Source organism: Cynocephalus volans, chromosome X, assembly GCF_027409185.1.
Source record: "Cynocephalus volans isolate mCynVol1 chromosome X, mCynVol1.pri, whole genome shotgun sequence".
Lineage (NCBI taxonomy): Eukaryota > Metazoa > Chordata > Mammalia > Dermoptera > Cynocephalidae > Cynocephalus > Cynocephalus volans.
Window position 1 is genome coordinate 114,555,714 of NC_084478.1, and position 20,474 is coordinate 114,576,187.

At 47.0% G+C, this 20,474-nt stretch overlaps 4 protein-coding genes across 4 annotated transcripts; 3 read left to right on the forward strand and 1 right to left on the reverse strand.

Annotated features, from left to right (window-relative positions):
- Positions 1–2,011: 2,011 nt before the first annotated feature.
- Positions 2,012–3,123, forward strand: LOC134368293 (thymosin beta-15A). Its single transcript, XM_063084844.1, has 2 exons — positions 2,012–2,111; positions 3,086–3,123. The coding sequence occupies exons 1-2, from the start codon at positions 2,012–2,014 to the stop codon at positions 3,121–3,123; spliced, it is 138 nt and encodes a 45-aa protein (XP_062940914.1).
- Positions 3,124–7,792: 4,669 nt separating this feature from the next.
- Positions 7,793–8,224, reverse strand: LOC134368294 (histone H2B-like). The gene has a single exon (XM_063084845.1). It carries the CDS (start codon positions 8,222–8,224, stop codon positions 7,793–7,795), a length of 432 nt encoding a protein of 143 aa, XP_062940915.1.
- Positions 8,225–13,760: 5,536 nt separating this feature from the next.
- LOC134368295 (histone H2A-Bbd type 2/3-like) lies at positions 13,761–14,220 on the forward strand. Its single transcript, XM_063084846.1, has 2 exons — positions 13,761–13,805; positions 13,924–14,220. The coding sequence occupies exons 1-2, from the start codon at positions 13,761–13,763 to the stop codon at positions 14,218–14,220; spliced, it is 342 nt and encodes a 113-aa protein (XP_062940916.1).
- Positions 14,221–18,067: 3,847 nt separating this feature from the next.
- On the forward strand, positions 18,068–19,179 carry LOC134368296 (thymosin beta-15A). The gene is made up of 2 exons (XM_063084847.1): positions 18,068–18,167; positions 19,142–19,179. Exons 1-2 carry the CDS (start codon positions 18,068–18,070, stop codon positions 19,177–19,179), a joined length of 138 nt encoding a protein of 45 aa, XP_062940917.1.
- The last annotated feature ends 1,295 nt before the right edge of the window (positions 19,180–20,474 follow it).

Here is a 20,474-nt window from a genome sequence, read left to right on the forward strand (position 1 = left end):
GCCTGCAAGGCTAAAGCGGAGGTAGGGGCTGGGAAATGAGGCCCGGTGTAAGAACCCAAATGCCCCAAGGGATCACACCCTGATCACATAAGTCCTTCTCGGCCACACCCCATCATGGCGCTGGTTGCCCTTTCCTTCCGTATTCTCCTTCCTACCGGCGCAAATCGTACACCAATCAGCTCACCCCCCAAGCCCCATGCGGTATGCTAAGTAGGGACTGTATCTTAAGCCAATCAGCTTTCCCTAAAAACCCTATGTATATGTTTGTGTGCCGCCTAATAAACGAGCCCTCTCCGGTGGGTCATCAACTGGTGTCGACTCGTCCTTTCACCCGGACACCTCGGCCAATGATAGGGGTGGGGGTGGGGGCGGGCGGGGCCTGCTCCGGGCCTTGTAAGTGCGGGTTTCTGCGCGGGAACGCACACCACGAAGGCAGTGAGCAGCTCTCTCCACCCCAGGGGCATCCTTCAGGCGTCTTCAAGCCCTCAGGTGAGGTGGTGCGGTCCCGCTGGGGCCAGAGGACGATGGGGACGGGAGCACGCAGGGACTCCGTGGCGGGGCTGTCGCGCCTTTGGGAGCCCTAGGGGCCCGGATTGGGGTTGGCTTTTCCCGTCAGCGCCGCGGGGCGAGACTCGTGCCTTTGTCTGCCCTCGGCACGCCTCCTGTGCGAGATGCCGAGCCCTCCCGGGGGTCGGGCCCTGGAAGGCCCAAGGGGGGACCCCCAAAGCGGCCGGCGGGTCCGCGGAAGAAGTGCAGGTCGGAGGCTTCGAGGACGAAGCGGAGTTGAGGGCTCGCCCGGAATGGGCCCTCTGGGCCTGGCCCCTCGCTCCCTCCCCTCCCGTGGCCCTTCGGCCGGGCGCCCGACCAGGATGACAGTTATTTTCCAATGAAAGCAAGATGCTCCTGTCAAAGTGGCCTGTGCGCCCGGCCCTGTTATTTGTTTGTCCCGGTTTCCCCAGCTTTGAGGTTGGCTTCTGAGCGCTTGGCACGGGAGGGTCATAGGGTAAGGTCAACTGAATGGAGGGGACGTGTTTGAAACTACTGGCCGCTTGGGGGCGTGTCTGTTCTACTCTGGTCGCTAGACGTGTCTCGCCCCACCAGGGTGGGAACAGACATGCGCAGGAGAGCTCCGCCTTCCGGTTTCTGGGGTCTCTTATTCTTTGTTCTGGACAAACCTAGAATGTTCAGAGGCCGCCGCAAGGCATTTCATCAGGTCCACAGCAAGACTCTTCTGAGCCTTGTCTCCTTGCCTCGCCCTTGACAGAGAAAACGTGGTGAAATAAGACTCTGTGTATTTAGCGTATCCCATTCTGCTGAAGTCGTGAGTCTGATCCTAATTAGCTGCCCCTTCTTACAGTGTTTACAAACCGCTGCCACAAGGGGCTAGTATAAGACGAGTAACCAGTTACGACCGGATTAAATCCTCTCCCCTCTCTTATTGCAGCACCTTAATCTACTGTTTGGGGGCATTTAAAATGGAAAGAAATTAGTACAACTTTGGCCACCCCTTTTTGTGTGCTGCTCCCCATCCTCCAAGAAAAATGCCGTCGCCACCCCACCCCCCCCCACCCCCCGGTAATTGAACAGACAGCGAAGATTCTTAGATAGTGCTGTGATCTATTAGAAAATCATTGACTGGTTGAACCAAGTTTTTATTATATTCTTCGACCCCTCATTGTTCCTGTGCTTCTCTTACCTCCATTGTACCTTTGCTGTGATTTTAAAAGAGTCGGACATGTTGGCTCCGGGTTTCTAGAGCGTCTTGGTTTCTAGTGTATCCTGATCTAAGGGCATTTTCTGCTTATCAGAATAGGGGTATTGAAGTGAATTTCAAAGTAATGAAAATAGAATTCTTCTAAGATGCGCTGGTGTTTTCCTGTGGAAGATCAGTAGGTAAAATATACATGACTATTACGTTTGAACATTTATGACTGTTACTACTTTGTCTGACGATAGTTCTGCCAGGGAAGTTTCTTAAAAGAAATTGTTTTCGGTCTTTCTTTTAGTCAAGATGAGTGATAAGCCAGACTTGTCGGAGGTGGAGAAGTTTGACAAGTCAAAACTGAAGAAAACTCATACCGAGGAAAAAAATACTCTTCCCTCAAAGGAAAGTAAGTCATGGAGGGTTTCTAGCTGAGACAGACAATGGTGAAAGTTGGTATCTTCAGTGAATAAACCTATCTTCTAGTAATTTTTACTATCGAGGAAGTAATTATTAGAGTACCATTTTATTTTATGCAGCCATGACAACTATCAAAGAGTTGTCTCCTTCTTTGGATTATATAAATGGTTCGCACATGATAGGCCCTAGTAGTAATGGGGAAGTAAAAACCACTTCCCTGTTGGAAAATTACTAAAACACACATTGAAACCAATCTTAAACATTGGACTTAGCACTAGAAAAACCTTACTTCTGTCTACTTTTAGTTATTTGGCATTTTTATGCATCTAGAAATTTGAGTCCATTATCTCATGCCTAAAGAACCATGCCAGCTCTGCGGTCTGGGCCTTCTCCAATCTGGTGACAAGATAGGGATGCAGAACGAGTTTCGATCTTGGGTGCACTTGAGGCTCCCAGACTTAAGGGATCAGTTTTGCCCTCCAGAGTAACAGACAGCTGGAGAAACTCCAAGCATATTCACAACAGCTGAGGGGCATTTTCTGTCATGTGTGCGTTATTTGAGAGTTCCGAAATTAGTGAAAATTATCTCAAAGTGTATAACTTCCAAATGGTATCGTCAGAGATAAACGTGAGCAAAATGCTTCACTTCCTCCTCGGTCTCAAATAATCTATCGAAAAACTGTCAACAACACAAATCTGCCTCTCGAATGAAAGCAAAAACCAAAAAAACTGCAATTGAAGTAGATTCTAATGAATGTTCGAGTGGTAAACATGCACACACGTGCACACATGCACCCCGCTGTGAGCATTTGTGGTTAGTGCCTTAGCATTCTCAATTAAAAGCATGTATGGCAGCCTTCCATGACTTAACCTAAAGCTGTTTTGTAAGAAACTGAATTAAATCTTAGGAAAATACTCTTAGTGATATATATTTTTTTTGTTTCGTTTTGTTTTTCCCCTCAGCGATCCAGCAGGAGAAACAGTGTGCTCAGACATCGTAAAACGGGATCTCCTCCCAAGAGGAAATTTCAACATTGCCCGAGAGCCTTGGTTTTATGCTTGTTTTTTGCAAACCGTTGTGTTTGTAGCGATTTTAGGCATCTTCTGCTGTCCTCTCATTTCTATTCCCTGGCTAAAAGGTCAGGTGGAACCAAAGTTTCCTGAAGTGTGCTTTCAAACTTGCCGTTGGTGTGTAAATTCCAGATGGCAGATGTTGCGAATAATCTCACCAGTGTTGACCCTTGTGTGTGTAGCCCTTTCACCCCCAGCAGGATAAGCCAGGTTTAACCTTCTGCAATGGGTGCCTCCATTGCTTCATTATCTTCATGAAGTTGCATGCTTCTGCAACTTCTCACAGTTTGTTTTTATTTCCAATGTAGTAATGAAATAATAAATACAGTCATTATCTGGCGGCTCTCGACTTCATTTCTTCTAAGGAAGGAAAAGTACACAAGGGTACCCTTTTTCGCCAAACAAAACGGTTGAAGGAAAACCTCTTCAGCAGTGGACTAAGCCCCTTATCTCAGAGTGAAGAAAGACAAACACAGGGTCTGAAGTGACCCACTCAAGCTGAATAAGAACTGAAATTCAAGCTGGGCTGTCTTGCCTTCTGGAAAGTGTTTTCCGACTGAATGGGAGGGGGCACCTAAGCTTGGGGTTGGATGGAAAGGGCGTGGGAGGCACTTGTTAACACGCACTGTACTGAGCACATCACATCTTCAGTTGAGCGTCAACTCAGATATCTGATGCCCACTGATGACCTGTAACACTGAACCTCTGATCTGGTTCTTCTACTGAACAGAATTTACTGTCTCCTGAAGCAAGCATTTTTGGTTTCATGGTGAGCATAAGTGCTGTGGACCGTATGGTGTTCCCCCACCCCCACCACACCAAATTCATATTTTGAAGGTCTACCCCTCAATGCGACTGTACCTGGAGATAGACTTTTTAGGAAGTCATTAAGGTTAAATGAGGCTACAAGGGCTGGGCCCCTCTGTGATCTATTACTATAGGTATCTTCCCACCATAAGGGATTATACCGTCCATACCTATTTGCAACCTCAACTATTATCTTACCTCCCTCTTTCTAGGGGCTCACATCCTTAAATACTCACTGGGGTTACAGAAAGTGGAAGGTGTTTTCTCTGCTCTAGCACAAATTTCCACAAGCAAAACAGTAGGTGGGTCAACTAAGGTAAAGTGTGGTTGAGGTGACACAATCTCAGAGCTTAGGGTAACCAGAAGATTTGAGCCCTGGAGGTCACCATGTTGGTCATCACTACCTTACCATCTGCCTGAAGCAATTGCCCAGTAGAGTCACTCAGTCCCTTACACTGACATGCTGCTTACACGCTTCCCTGCCTGCCTGTAACTTCTATGCCATAATCCTAGGAGAGCATGCTGGAGACCCATACAGCGTGGTTAATCCATCCTCCAGTATTTGAAGTCAGCTGTTGTTTTCCTGCCCCCATACGTCCAAGTCTTCTCCAGCTGACCTTTTCAGAGCATTTGGACCCAAGTTACACAGATGGGGACCCATAACGGTTGCACTTTAGATGGACGGACACAAGTTTAGCCATTATCAGGTCCCTGGATCCCGATTCTGTCATCCAGCCCATTTGCTCTCCTTTCAGTTTGCCATTTGCAGCTTGATAAAGATGCTGTACGTCCACGACAGACTCAGTAACGTGTGCATTAGCACACTAATCCAGCTCAAGATTAGGCCCATTTCAGATGCCTAAAGGAAAGCATGTCAGGTGAGCTGGGGATGGGACGAAAACTCCCAGTTTTTAGTTGCACCTGGTAACCGTCATTTTTTTTTTAAAGGATTGATTCCTCCCAGGGCAGTGTAAATGATAAACTGAGTGGGAGCAAGTGAGAGGTATGTGGTGGGAGGGGAAGTCACATAGTTTCTAAGTGAACGCTCCTACAGAAATAAGACGGGAAGAACGATTGCTCACTGGAAGTAGTTTTGCCCTGCATTTCTCAAGTAAATCACATGGGCCTAATCTTGTAGTGAGTGACTAGGTTCACTTGTCTTTCCAAGCAGAGGGAGGTTTTTTTCCCAAGCATCCGGGATTGAGGTTTCAGAGCCCTGAATCCATTTATTATTTGCAAAACCAACCATCCGAAGGTCTTCTTGTAGCAGTTACATTTACGGGAAAAAAGAAAAGCCTGGAGTTAAGTGGATTTTCTTATGCATGTCTACATCTTTTGAAAATACCTGGTCCATGCTTTGACACCTGTATCCTGTCAGTGTACATAGGCCGACATGTCCTTAATTGCAAAGAGCAGAAAATGGCAAAAAGCTGGAAAGCCATAATATATATGCTGCAAGTTAATCCAAAGACAAAAATCAGCCAAATCGTATGTCACGACGACTTCATCTTTGCAAAGGGTCAAAAACCTCATTTAGTGTCATCACTTAAAATTCTCAAGAAACTGCACAGGCAAGTGAGTTTTAGGAATGCCCTAGAATGTAACCATCGCATATTCACACCTGAGAAAAATATCTTGCCCTTCGTCTCTCAAATGCATAGGAATATGTTTGAACCTTGCCTTGGGAAGTTTCAACCGGTATGATCTCGGGCAAGTGACAATCTATTGTGGTTCAGTTTCTTCATCCATAGAAATGGAGATGATAACACTGTTTCCTTCAAGGGGATGTGGTGAAAAGTAGTTGAGGTACTCCCCGTCAAGTGCTTAGCACAATGCTGGCACAGTCGCCAAGCACGCCATGTCCGAGGTCACCAAGGCCAAGCTCAGGTTCCCCATGAGCACCTGAGCTGCCTCCCGCCCCCGAGCATCGCCCCCGAAGGCTGTTTTCAGAGCCACCCCAGTCGGCCCGAAAATCCTGGAGCCCTCCGAAGGTGTGCCCGTGGCAGTTTGAGGGCAGGGTTCAGGGGGCGTGCTGCCAATGTGTATTAGTCTTCCTTTTTTTATTTCTTTCTTCCTTATTGTTAAAGTGTACGACACGATGGCTCTGGCTCGTACGCATATACATAGTGAAGAGATTACTACAGTCAAACAAATGACCATCTTCATCACCTTCTACCCTTGTATGCTAAGAGAATCTAAAATCTACTGTCTTGGTAAAGTTTCAGAATCAAACACAACATTATTAACAATAGTCGTCCTGCTGTACTTTGGATCTCCAGACGTATTCATTGGCCCAATTCCTGATTTGTACCCCTTGACCTCCTTGTTCCCATTTGCTCCTCTCCCTGCAGTGGGTAGTTTTCTGGCAGGTGGCAGGTGGCTTGCTGCTGGCTTCCCAGCATTCTTTACTGTGAACCACATTGTCAACACTAATATAACTGTCCTTCATTGTTTTTATTATACATAACGCTCGAGTTTGTATATCATATAATTGGATCGATTTCTGTAATTTATATGTGCACAAGTGTATGGAAGTCCTGTGATTGAATTAAATTACCACAGAATCTTTTGATTTTAAAACATTGCCACATAATCGATTCCCTTTTCCTCTGTTAGGAGTTTTCATTGAAAAGTAAATTTGAAAGCATTTAGAAAAAGTTTTTTTTTACACAGGAGCTCTAATATGTAGTCACCAGTTCTAAAATGTGCTCTCCTTTTCAGCATCTAAGAGTTTTGAATAGATTTATTTTACACTTTACACAGGTTGCATATTTTAAAATATCCCCTATCGGTTAGTTTTCACTATGAAAACCTGGGCTTTTCCACTTTTTGTTCCAGATTCATTGAGGGTTTTAAATAAGGACTGGATGTAGGGGATGGGCAGCCAGGTCCCTTGACGTCCAGGAGCGCTAGTCACCAGTTCGTAGTAACTAGCTGCTAGGAACTAGTTGCTAGTTACTAGTAAAGTAGTGACTTCAGTTTCTAGAAAGCCTAGGAATAAGTACTGTTGTGGAACTCTTGGATTTAATTTTTTCTATGCTGTGTTTTGTTTCCTCACGTGTGTTTCTAATGGGCTAAGTAATAAAGTTAATGCGGAAAAAAAGGTTGACTGGAGTGTTATCGTCCTGTTAATACTCTATTCCGCATATAGATGCTTAGGATGTGTTATTTATTTTAAAGTTTTAATAATATATTTTATTTAATCCAACATAGCAAAATTATAATTTCTATATGTAATGAATATCAACAGTTTGTCAATTACGTAAGCGCTGACTCTTCCCTTCAGTTGGTTTTCTCTGCAAACCGCACCAGGAGGTGCCACATTTTCGTCCATCAACTACTGAAGAAAGTAGTCATGCGTTCTGTTCCCTTCTAGTCCTCAAACCCAGTCGTCCCTTGTCCCACAGACATTTCATCTGTGTCAGTCCCATTTTGTTCCCTGTCTACAATTCCCAACGTCATTTTGGTGCTTTGCTGATGTTTCTACTTGATTTCTGAATTTCCAAACGGAAACCACAAACACCCATAGCGCAGTCATCATTTCCTAATCGTGTTGATTTCTTAAAATCACTTTTCCTTAGAGGATATGTAGGAGATCAGTACTCACGGAAAACTCTAGAAAATTATTTTAGGCCACACAGAACAAAAAGCAACAGAAGAACAGAAAATTTACTCGGATTTTGAGGAAGCCACAAATAGCACGATAAATTAAGTGGTTACAGGTCTTTCGGGTCATCTGAGGCGGCTCTGAAAAGAGCCTTTGGGGGGCCGTGCCCGGGGGCAGGAGGCGGCTCATGTGCTCATGGTGAACCTGAGCACAGCCCTGGTGCCCTCGGTCACGGCATGCTTGCGGAGCTCCCCGGTCAGCAGCAGGTGCACGGCGGCCTGGATGTCCTGTGAGGTGAGGGTGCAGCGCTGGTTGTAACGGGCCAGGCGGCCGGCCTCTTCGGCGAGGCGCTCGAAGAGGTCGCTAATGCACGAGTCCATGACGTTCACGGCCTGCTGGGACAGGCTGAGGCCGTCGTGGACCAGCTTCAGAACCCTGGGGAAATAGGTGGCGAAACTGTCCTCGCCGCGGCGGCCGCGGCGGCAGCGGGTGTGACGGCGGCTGCGGCGGCGATGGCGCCTGGGCTTCTTCTGTTTCAGGGCCGTCGGAGCGCCCTTCTCAGGCGCCTGGGTGCTGACACCTTCCTCCGGAGACCGGGCAGAGGCAGGCTCCGCCATCCCTCAGGCAACCCCCAAGAGCTAGGAGGCACCGACGATGGCGCTGCTGCCAGGCGGGGAGCCCTTTTTATAGTCGCTGCCTTGCCTCACGTCATGCGTGACCTCGACTTCTGACTGGGTGTCAGGGCACACAGGGAGCGCGTGAGTGAGCCTAGCGGAGTGCGCTGGGACTGCACGGTCCTCCTGCTGGCGGTCCCTCCACCAATCACAGTGAGCGTCTGGAGCCCTGCAAGCTGCCTGTCTGGTCCCATACAGAAATTCACAGCAAGAGAACCCACACAGGAAGGCTGTGACACGGCCAGCAGAGGGCTCCTGGACGTGGAGATGTGTCGGTCCACCTCCCGCCTCCGGTTCTGATCGAAACCCTCAATGAATCAGGATAACGGAGTAAAAAACTACCGTTTGTAAAGAGTGAAATCAAACACAACTGGGGTATTTAGACCTACATAAGAAAATTCAGCATTTACCAGGTTTGTAGTCACACTCCTAATGATACTTAGATCCGAAAAAGTACCCTACATTCTAGCATTGCTGAATACATAGAACAGCCCTTGATTGAAAGAGAAAAAAGGTATTGGTCTAATTTTGCAGTAAGTCACCCAAAAGGTAAGAGACAGTCAAGAAATAGTTTAAAATCACGTGCTTTTCAAAAATCGGACAGTTCGAGAAAATTTATTCCTTAAATGTATTTGTGGAAAAATGAACCCCAAATACGGAACCAGTACAGAATGAAGAAGAATTAGAGAAATGGAGGTCATCAAGGAACTTGTCACAGAAAGAAAGAAAGAAAAGAAAGAAAGAAAGAAAGAAAGAAAGAAAGAAAGAAAGAAAGAAAGAAAGAAAGAAAGAAAGAAAGAAAGAAAGAAAGAAAGAAAGAAAGAAAGAAAGAAAGAAAGAAAGAAAGAAAGAAAGAAAGAAAGAAAGAAAGAAAGAAAGAAAGAAAGAAAGAAAGAAAGAAAGAAAGAAAGAAAGAAAGAAAGAAAGAAAGAAAGAAAGAAAAGACAATAAACAACCATACAGTACAATTCACAGTAAATGAGCCCTCAGGCAAAGAATCACACCCATTCCATCAGGAGCTGCTTCCACCTCAACTCCAAGGCTGAAGAGTCCAGGAAAATTTTGATTGGCTCTCTTGGGAAACCCGGTTCCATGGTGAGCCGGTGGCTATGACTCCGTGGCTACAGGTTCCTCATTGCCTGACTGAGAACAGACTGGGGCTTGAGCTGCTCTGATTGGACCTTCCATCATCCCTATTATGCATAAATGCAAGTCATGAAGGTTTGTGCTTTCTAAACCCAAAGATTATAGACTGGAGAGGAACATAACTGGATAAAACTGAACGAGTTAAAATAGTAACTTCAGTTTCTAGAAAGCCTAGGGATAGGTATTGCTTCTTGAAATTTTCTCCTTAGTTATTTCTGTGATCGGTTGGGTCCTCCTTTGTGTTTCTGTATGTACTCCATAATACTGAGAATGCCAAAAACGTTTGATGCAGGATGTTTGTCCTGCTCCTACTATGTTCCCCATATGGATGCTTACAGTTCGTTATTTATTCTCCATGAGTTTGAGGATTCCAGCACCGGCCAGAAATTTTAAAAAAAACAAATGTATATATAAATATAAATATATATATATATATATATATGTATATGTATATATTTGTATGTACACACATATATATTCATTTTTACATGTATACAGACACATATGTATATGTGTATGTGTATATGTGTGTTTGTGTGTGTGTGTATAAATACTATGTGTGTGTGTGTGTGTGTGTGTGTGACTGTGGATATATATTTGAGGACTGAAACACAGGAGAGAAATAACTGAGTCAAAAATGTCAAGAAACAATATCTAATCCACCTTCTTTAGAAACTGAAGTTACTAGTTTAATTCATTCAGATTTTACCAATTCTGTTCATTGCCAGGCAATACAATGTGTGTGGAAATATATATACATTTTTTTTTTTTAGAAAGGTAAAACATCATGTTTTGCGTCTATGTGCAATGGGGATGATGGGAGGGACCTGTTGGATGAGGTGTCCCAGGCTGAACCAATTAGAAGCCTCCTGAAATGTTTGGACTTGCAGTTGAGGGGAATTGTGTCATTAAATAGGTCTGAGTCCTTGACTGCTGTTTGTTGTTTTGTTTGAATGGTTTTATGCTTTTAATCATGTTGATTTACAGATATTATATTAGTTTCTAAAGCTGTCGTAAATAAATTCGAGAGTCTCGGTGACTTAAAAAATATATATTTATCATCTCACAGTTCTGGATGCCAAATAGCCCCTCTTCATAAGCACACCAGTCATATTGGGTTAGGACCGACCCTCACGACTTCACTTTAAACACAGTTACCTCTATAGAGACTATCTCCAAAATAGGGTCACCTCCTGAAGTACTGGGGGGTCACAAGGTCAACACAAGAATTTTGAGAGGGTACAATTCAATAAAGAATATTAAGCTTTCTGCCCCTCCAAAAAATTAATGTACTTCCATGAAAAATACATTCACACCTTCCCTACAGCCCCCAAATCTTAACCCATTGCAGTTCAACTTTAAGTCCAAAATCTCATCTACAAATCTTATATATCTGCTACGGGTGAGACTCCAGTTGTGACTGATGCTGAGGCAGAATTTATCCTTATCCCTGAACCTGCGAAAACAGACAGCAAATTACCAGTTTCCAAAAACAGTAGCGGGACAGGCATAGAATAGACATTACCATTCCAAATGTGAGAAATCAGAAGAAAACTAGAGTTTATGGGCCCTAAGCAGGTTTGCACCATAGTAGGGCTAATTCCATTAGATTTAAGGGATTGAAAACAGTCCTCTTTAATCATTGCTCTGCCCTCTGGACCCTCTGGGATAGCAGCATGAAACTCTCAGCCCTGGGCAGTGGGGACCTCTTCCCCAGCCTGGTTTGTTACAGAAGAGGTGGCACTAGCCATCTAGAATGGAGAAAGCGGCCTCCATCTATGGGATCAAGGAGATGATGGCCTCATCCCCCAGACCTGTGTCCCTGTTCTCAACAAGACACTGTCTGGATTCTCCTCTTGCCATTGCTGTTTTCTCAGAGTCCTGCTGGAAGAGTGGAATCACCATAGCTTTACTGATGTCTTCCTTGGTTTCCCAGGGTCTGAAAAGTACGTGCAAGTCTGCAGCCACAGGCCGACTGGAAAACAACTTTACATCCACGTAAATACTGTCATCTTGCCCCATAACCACAGTTCAACAGATCACATAACTGTGGGAAAGGAGGGAACCCCAATAAATGCTTACCAAGGAAAAACTGTGTCCTTTTACATTCTTTTACAGCCCATGTGGTTTTAGGTCCCAACATGGCTTTGGTCCTGCTCACTCTAGCGATATTAATGAAATTTGAGAAAGAGAGAAGAAAAGTGGGGTTTGAGGTTCAAGATCCTAAGTGGAATCAAGTGCATCTGATTACTCACTTCAGGAGGGGCGTGAGGAAAAAGGGCACTTACTGAGTGAACATCTAGGATCCAGTGGTGTGGTTTACTACGTAGACAAGCTACGGGAAGTGCCTTTACTGCTTAAATAACACATTACGAGTACCAACGTAGCTAGAAAAAATATTAAGAAGAGAAAATAACCCACCAATTTTTTTTTTTAATGGTGGAATAAGCGTTAAGTCAGGTCTTTGCTGAAGAAAGCTGTCATAGCTATATCATATTGCAAAAATAGACTTGAAGTCAACGGAGATTCCTTGAGGATAAAGATAGTCCCCCTGGGATAAAATGTTCAATTCATGTGGGAGGTATTATAAATTTAAGATGACCTATACTGGGTAGGGTAGCTTCAAACTATTTAAGTCAACACTTGACTGAATGACAATAAGGAGTAGCGAAGGTCACCACCAAATATAGACATTTGCAGCCACCTGTAAGCAAGTGGCCGAAACGTAACAAGGACTTAGAAATAAAACACCTACCAAGCTTGCTTGACGAAATGGAGTAATGCGATAATATGAACCCGGAAATTAGAGAATGTGTTTTATCCACCTGATGTATATTTATGCACATAGAACATGTACTCGGCCATCAAGCAAGATTCCAGAAGTATCAAATACATATCACATTCTCTGACTACAGTACATTTAAGAATCAATGACAAACCATGTTGTCAAAACCAAATGTTTGGGATGACACAAATCACTCTAAAGAAATAATGGGCCAAAGGACAAATCATTACAGGGACTGAAAAATATTTATTGATGCGTGAGAATAAAATTTGTGGGGCATGCGTGAGTGCTACTGAGAGAGGATTTTATGGCCCACGTGCTGATTAAAAAGATTAAAAAGAAGGAAGCCTTGATCAGGCATTTTACGGAAGACCAAGCACAAACGATCACAAAGAACAACAAGAAGCACGATTGGAGAGGTGCCACCTCGCTCAAGTCTCCTGGAAAATGCCTACTACAACCACAGTGACATACTATTTCACACCGTCGGAGCAGTGAGAATTAAAAAGGTCAGACCGCATCAAATGTTGGTGACTAGTGGGGACTCACACTCTGGTATTAGGAGGACAAATTGGTCTGACCATCTTGGAGAGCAATCTGGCAATACTAATTAATGCGCAGGATGCACACACTGCTGACAGCAGCAGTTCCATTGCTGGGTACACTACCTAGTGGCCTGAACACAAGGAGACGTGTGTGGGAACATTCTTAGCAGCCCTGTGGTCTGGGTGGGGCCTCTGGAAGATCTGCAGGGACCGAAGAGACAGCTAATGGACCCTGAAGCACTGACCTGGAAGAGGGAGGGATAGCACTAGATGTAGTCTCTCGAAAATGGAAACAGGTGTTCAAACAAAGATTCCTACATGAACGTTCAGAGGTGCCCTATTCTCAATAGCCAAAAGGGGGAAACAACCCAAATGCCCATCAATGGACAAATAGATAAACTAAATGTCGTCCATCCATACCATGGATTATTATTCAGCTGTGAAAAGGAAGGAAGCAAGTACCGATTCACGCTACCACGTAGATGTACCATGAGGAAAACATTACACTATGTGAAAGCCGCCAGACACAGAAGGCCATGCGTTGAGTTCCATGGGAGGGAGAGCTCCACATGGGGGAAACCTCTGTCGACAGAAAGCAGATAAGTGGTTGCCAAGAGCTATTTATTGGGAGCGTGTGTATGTGTGTGCTCGGGGGTGGGGGGACGACGAGCATGGGGAGTGAGTGCTTAACGGGTACAGGGGTTTCTTGGCGGGGTGGTGAAAATGCTTTGGAAGCAGACGGTTGTGATTGTTCCACGACATCACGAATGTACTTGACACCATGTCGTACCCGTCCCCCACCCCTCTTTCTTTATCTTGCCTGCGATGCTCGGGTCCTACAGAAGGCGAGCGCTGCCACAGAGGGAGGGCCCAGGGGCGAGAGCGTGCGGGTGCCTTGCACCTGCCCTGGCCGGCCGTTTGTAGGCCCAGGCCCGCTCCCTCGGGGTCAACTGGAGGGCAGTGACGTCACCAGTGTGCGCGGCCACGAGCCTGTTCCGGACCAATGAGGGGCCGGGTCGCGGTAGCTAGGTTACGGAGTACGGGCCAAGTACCGACATCTTGAGAGGCATCCAGTCGAGCCAGACCTCGCAGATTGATCGGTCGTCTCCAAGGCCCGGCATGCCGAGCAGGAGGACGAGCCGTCCACGGTCGTCCGGTCTCAATAGGTGCCGTGCCGCCGCTCTCGCGCCCACCGAGCCGAGCTGACATTCTCCGTGAGCCACCCGGAGCGCCTCCTGCGGGAGGGCCACTACGCCCAGTGCCCGAGTTCGTGTGCGCCGGTCTTTCTAGGTGCCATCGTCGAGTACGTGACGGCCAAGGTCTTGGAGCTGGCGAGCGACGAGGCCCGGAGGAGCAGCAGGAGATGCATCACCTTGGAGCTGTTGGACGTGGCCGTGCACAGCAACGCGCTGCTCAGTGGCTTCTTCGTGACTACAACCATCTCCCAGGTGGCCCCAGCCTAGCTGTGGACGCCTGGCACCCAGGGGGCCTCACCAGCCCACCGATCCTCGTCTACTCCTGCTAGCCCGGCGCCAGCCCCTTCCGTCACAGCCAGCCGGGACAGCCCTGGCCTGTCTTGTGCCTTTGGCGCCTTGTGTCATTAAAGTGTTTGAAAGTACCCACAGGCTTGCTCTATAAATTTTGTGTCAGAGTGGGGTGTGAGACACCCAATGTTGGACGGACGGGCAGGGAGTGGCGAGGGTCAGGGAACAGGGAGGGCACAGGGGAGCAGACTCTCGTGGTGACAATGGGGGTTGGTGTCCCCGTGTGGGAGGTGCTGTCTGGGGCGGGGGCACAGGAGGCTCCCACGTGGACCCTGAGCTAGTCACCAGAACGATGGTGTTCGTTGGGGTGGAGCTCAAGGCTAAGACTGAGGTGTCCTGGTAGGATGAATGTCAAAAGGGGTTATGTTATGGAGGGGGACGGAGCCTCAGGTGGCATGGGAGCTCAAGTCAAGGGCTCAAGTGGGGCAGGGACGTTGACTGCCAGAGAGAGGAGTGATTGATGGGTGGGAACAATGCAGAAATCCCCAAAGGCGGAACTGGGGTCACAGGGGGTCAAGAGTTTAGTTTTGGCCTTGTTCAGAGGGAGAGGCTGGGAGACGCCCTTAGCTACCGGGATACGCAAGCTGTAGCCTAGCAACAGCGCGGTCAGGCCAGGCCCCGTCTCAGATGCCGCTCTCTGCGTATCACCAGGGCGACAGGACCGTGGCAGGTGTCCCGGGGCTGCGCCCAGGAGTGGCTGTCTATGTGGCCTGTTGCCAGCTGGCGGTAGCACGCTTCCAGCAGGCGCTCTTCCACCGGCCATGGAGGAGCTGGCCCTCACTCAGGCTGTCCGCCTCTTCCTGCGACAGGAGAGTGATGCTTGCCAGGGCCTGGTCATGGAGGTGTACCTTGATGTGATTTTTCTAAGAGTTTTTAAGTGTCAGCCCTTAGATCTGTCATCCATTTTGAATGAATTTTTATACATGGTGTGAGATAGAAGTCCAAGTTCACTCTTTTGCATGTGGATATCCAGTTGTCACAGCACCATTTGTGACAGGGATTATTCTTTTCCCCCACTGAATGGTCTTGGAACCTGTACTGAAAATCGACTATACACAGATATCAGGGTTAATTTCTGACTCTAAATCACGCATTTATTATGTTACTTTAATCTACGGACATGTCTACATCGAGGGTCACTTGTGGGCCAAACAAAGTGCTAGGGATTGGAGATATAAAGACGGATAGCCTTAGTAGATTCTCCTGTGGTTATTATCAAGTGACTGTTCTCTTGTTCAGTGGCTGAGAAAGTTGAAAATGTGGCTTTGGCCCAGGAGAGCCTCATTGTCGTAGAGACGTCCAGCTGTGGGAGTGAATGACTCTGAACCACCCACGCTCACCTCCTCCATGACCCGGGCAAGGATTAGAACAGACAGCGCTGAGCAACGCTTCCATACCACTGTTTGGTCATCATGGCCTACTTAGGGTCCGATGGCTATAAACAGTTGTGCGAGCTTGACTACAGCTCATCTGGCTTGGATCTCAGAGTTCCAGAGCTTCAAAGGTAACTGGGCAAAATGTGCCTGCTTCTGGTAGAGGCCCCTATTATCTTGGAGGAGTGAGTGTACTCGGGATGAAAGGAATAAGGACCCTCGGGCCTAAAGCAGTGGGAGAGGCAAGGAATGTGAGCCCGCGGTCCCTGAGCCAATCAGAGAGGGCCGTGATGGGGTCTGGGAAGGTGAGGTCGGCTAGGACATCATGAAGCCCCTGTTCCTGGGGTGAGGTCCTAAGTAGAGGGAAGACATGGGGGAACGGGCCTGCAAGGCTAAAGCGGAGGTAGGGGCTGGGAAATGAGGCCCGGTGTAAGAACCCAAATGCCCCAAGGGATCACACCCTGATCACATAAGTCCTTCTCGGCCACACCCCATCATGGCGCTGGTTGCCCTTTCCTTCCGTATTCTCCTTCCTACCGGCGCGAATCGTACACCAATCAGCTCACCCCCCAAGCCCCATGCGGTATGCTAAGTAGGGACTGTATCTTAAGCCAATCAGCTTTCCCTAAAAACCCTATGTATATGTTTGTGTGCCGCCTAATAAACGAGCCCTCTCCGGTGGGTCATCAACTGGTGTCGACTCGTCCTTTCACCCGGACACCTCGGCCAATGATAGGGGTGGGGGTGGGGGCGGGCGGGGCCTGCTCCGGGCCTTGTAAGTGCGGGTTTCTGCGCGGGAACGCACACCACGAAGGCAGTGAGCAGCTCTCTCCACCCCAGGGGCATCCTTCAGGCGTCTTCAAGCCCTCAGGTGAGGTGGTGCGGTCCCGCTGGGGCCAGAGGACGATGGGGACGGGAGCACGCAGGGACTCCGTGGCGGGGCTGTCGCGCCTTTGGGAGCCCTAGGGGCCCGGATTGGGGTTGGCTTTTCCCGTCAGCGCCGCGGGGCGAGACTCGTGCCTTTGTCTGCCCTCGGCACGCCTCCTGTGCGAGATGCCGAGCCCTCCCGGGGGTCGGGCCCTGGAAGGCCCAAGGGGGGACCCCCAAAGCGGCCGGCGGGTCCGCGGAAGAAGTGCAGGTCGGAGGCTTCGAGGACGAAGCGGAGTTGAGGGCTCGCCCGGAATGGGCCCTCTGGGCCTGGCCCCTCGCTCCCTCCCCTCCCGTGGCCCTTCGGCCGGGCGCCCGACCAGGATGACAGTTATTTTCCAATGAAAGCAAGATGCTCCTGTCAAAGTGGCCTGTGCGCCCGGCCCTGTTATTTGTTTGTCCCGGTTTCCCCAGCTTTGAGGTTGGCTTCTGAGCGCTTGGCACGGGAGGGTCATAGGGTAAGGTCAACTGAATGGAGGGGACGTGTTTGAAACTACTGGCCGCTTGGGGGCGTCTCTGTTCTACTCTGGTCGCTAGACGTGTCTCGCCCCACCAGGGTGGGAACAGACATGCGCAGGAGAGCTCCGCCTTCCGGTTTCTGGGGTCTCTTATTCTTTGTTCTGGACAAACCTAGAATGTTCAGAGGCCGCCGCAAGGCATTTCATCAGGTCCACAGCAAGACTCTTCTGAGCCTTGTCTCCTTGCCTCGCCCTTGACAGAGAAAACGTGGTGAAATAAGACTCTGTGTATTTAGCGTATCCCATTCTGCTGAAGTCGTGAGTCTGATCCTAATTAGCTGCCCCTTCTTACAGTGTTTACAAACCGCTGCCACAAGGGGCTAGTATAAGACGAGTAACCAGTTACGACCGGATTAAATCCTCTCCCCTCTCTTATTGCAGCACCTTAATCTACTGTTTGGGGGCATTTAAAATGGAAAGAAATTAGTACAACTTTGGCCACCCCTTTTTGTGTGCTGCTCCCCATCCTCCAAGAAAAATGCCGTCGCCACCCCACCCCCCCCCACCCCCCGGTAATTGAACAGACAGCGAAGATTCTTAGATAGTGCTGTGATCTATTAGAAAATCATTGACTGGTTGAACCAAGTTTTTATTATATTCTTCGACCCCTCATTGTTCCTGTGCTTCTCTTACCTCCATTGTACCTTTGCTGTGATTTTAAAAGAGTCGGACATGTTGGCTCCGGGTTTCTAGAGCGTCTTGGTTTCTAGTGTATCCTGATCTAAGGGCATTTTCTGCTTATCAGAATAGGGGTATTGAAGTGAATTTCAAAGTAATGAAAATAGAATTCTTCTAAGATGCGCTGGTGTTTTCCTGTGGAAGATCAGTAGGTAAAATATACATGACTATTACGTTTGAACATTTATGACTGTTACTACTTTGTCTGACGATAGTTCTGCCAGGGAAGTTTCTTAAAAGAAATTGTTTTCGGTCTTTCTTTTAGTCAAGATGAGTGATAAGCCAGACTTGTCGGAGGTGGAGAAGTTTGACAAGTCAAAACTGAAGAAAACTCATACCGAGGAAAAAAATACTCTTCCCTCAAAGGAAAGTAAGTCATGGAGGGTTTCTAGCTGAGACAGACAATGGTGAAAGTTGGTATCTTCAGTGAATAAACCTATCTTCTAGTAATTTTTACTATCGAGGAAGTAATTATTAGAGTACCATTTTATTTTATGCAGCCATGACAACTATCAAAGAGTTGTCTCCTTCTTTGGATTATATAAATGGTTCGCACATGATAGGCCCTAGTAGTAATGGGGAAGTAAAAACCACTTCCCTGTTGGAAAATTACTAAAACACACATTGAAACCAATCTTAAACATTGGACTTAGCACTAGAAAAACCTTACTTCTGTCTACTTTTAGTTATTTGGCATTTTTATGCATCTAGAAATTTGAGTCCATTATCTCATGCCTAAAGAACCATGCCAGCTCTGCGGTCTGGGCCTTCTCCAATCTGGTGACAAGATAGGGATGCAGAACGAGTTTCGATCTTGGGTGCACTTGAGGCTCCCAGACTTAAGGGATCAGTTTTGCCCTCCAGAGTAACAGACAGCTGGAGAAACTCCAAGCATATTCACAACAGCTGAGGGGCATTTTCTGTCATGTGTGCGTTATTTGAGAGTTCCGAAATTAGTGAAAATTATCTCAAAGTGTATAACTTCCAAATGGTATCGTCAGAGATAAACGTGAGCAAAATGCTTCACTTCCTCCTCGGTCTCAAATAATCTATCGAAAAACTGTCAACAACACAAATCTGCCTCTCGAATGAAAGCAAAAACCAAAAAAACTGCAATTGAAGTAGATTCTAATGAATGTTCGAGTGGTAAACATGCACACACGTGCACACATGCACCCCGCTGTGAGCATTTGTGGTTAGTGCCTTAGCATTCTCAATTAAAAGCATGTATGGCAGCCTTCCATGACTTAACCTAAAGCTGTTTTGTAAGAAACTGAATTAAATCTTAGGAAAATACTCTTAGTGATATATATTTTTTTTGTTTCGTTTTGTTTTTCCCCTCAGCGATCCAGCAGGAGAAACAGTGTGCTCAGACATCGTAAAACGGGATCTCCTCCCAAGAGGAAATTTCAACATTGCCCGAGAGCCTTGGTTTTATGCTTGTTTTTTGCAAACCGTTGTGTTTGTAGCGATTTTAGGCATCTTCTGCTGTCCTCTCATTTCTATTCCCTGGCTAAAAGGTCAGGTGGAACCAAAGTTTCCTGAAGTGTGCTTTCAAACTTGCCGTTGGTGTGTAAATTCCAGATGGCAGATGTTGCGAATAATCTCACCAGTGTTGACCCTTGTGTGTGTAGCCCTTTCACCCCCAGCAGGATAAGCCAGGTTTAACCTTCTGCAATGGGTGCCTCCATTGCTTCATTATCTTCATGAAGTTGCATGCTTCTGCAACTTCTCACAGTTTGTTTTTATTTCCAATGTAGTAATGAAATAATAAATACAGTCATTATCTGGCGGCTCTCGACTTCATTTCTTCTAAGGAAGGAAAAGTACACAAGGGTACCCTTTTTCGCCAAACAAAACGGTTGAAGGAAAACCTCTTCAGCAGTGGACTAAGCCCCTTATCTCAGAGTGAAGAAAGACAAACACAGGGTCTGAAGTGACCCACTCAAGCTGAATAAGAACTGAAATTCAAGCTGGGCTGTCTTGCCTTCTGGAAAGTGTTTTCCGACTGAATGGGAGGGGGCACCTAAGCTTGGGGTTGGATGGAAAGGGCGTGGGAGGCACTTGTTAACACGCACTGTACTGAGCACATCACATCTTCAGTTGAGCGTCAACTCAGATATCTGATGCCCACTGATGACCTGTAACACTGAACCTCTGATCTGGTTCTTCTACTGAACAGAATTTACTGTCTCCTGAAGCAAGCATTTTTGGTTTCATGGTGAGCATAAGTGCTGTGGACCGTATGGTGTTCCCCCACCCCCACCACACCAAATTCATATTTTGAAGGTCTACCCCTCAATGCGACTGTACCTGGAGATAGACTTTTTAGGAAGTCATTAAGGTTAAATGAGGCTACAAGGGCTGGGCCCCTCTGTGATCTATTACTATAGGTATCTTCCCACCATAAGGGATTATACCGTCCATACCTATTTGCAACCTCAACTATTATCTTACCTCCCTCTTTCTAGGGGCTCACATCCTTAAATACTCACTGGGGTTACAGAAAGTGGAAGGTGTTTTCTCTGCTCTAGCACAAATTTCCACAAGCAAAACAGTAGGTGGGTCAACTAAGGTAAAGTGTGGTTGAGGTGACACAATCTCAGAGCTTAGGGTAACCAGAAGATTTGAGCCCTGGAGGTCACCATGTTGGTCATCACTACCTTACCATCTGCCT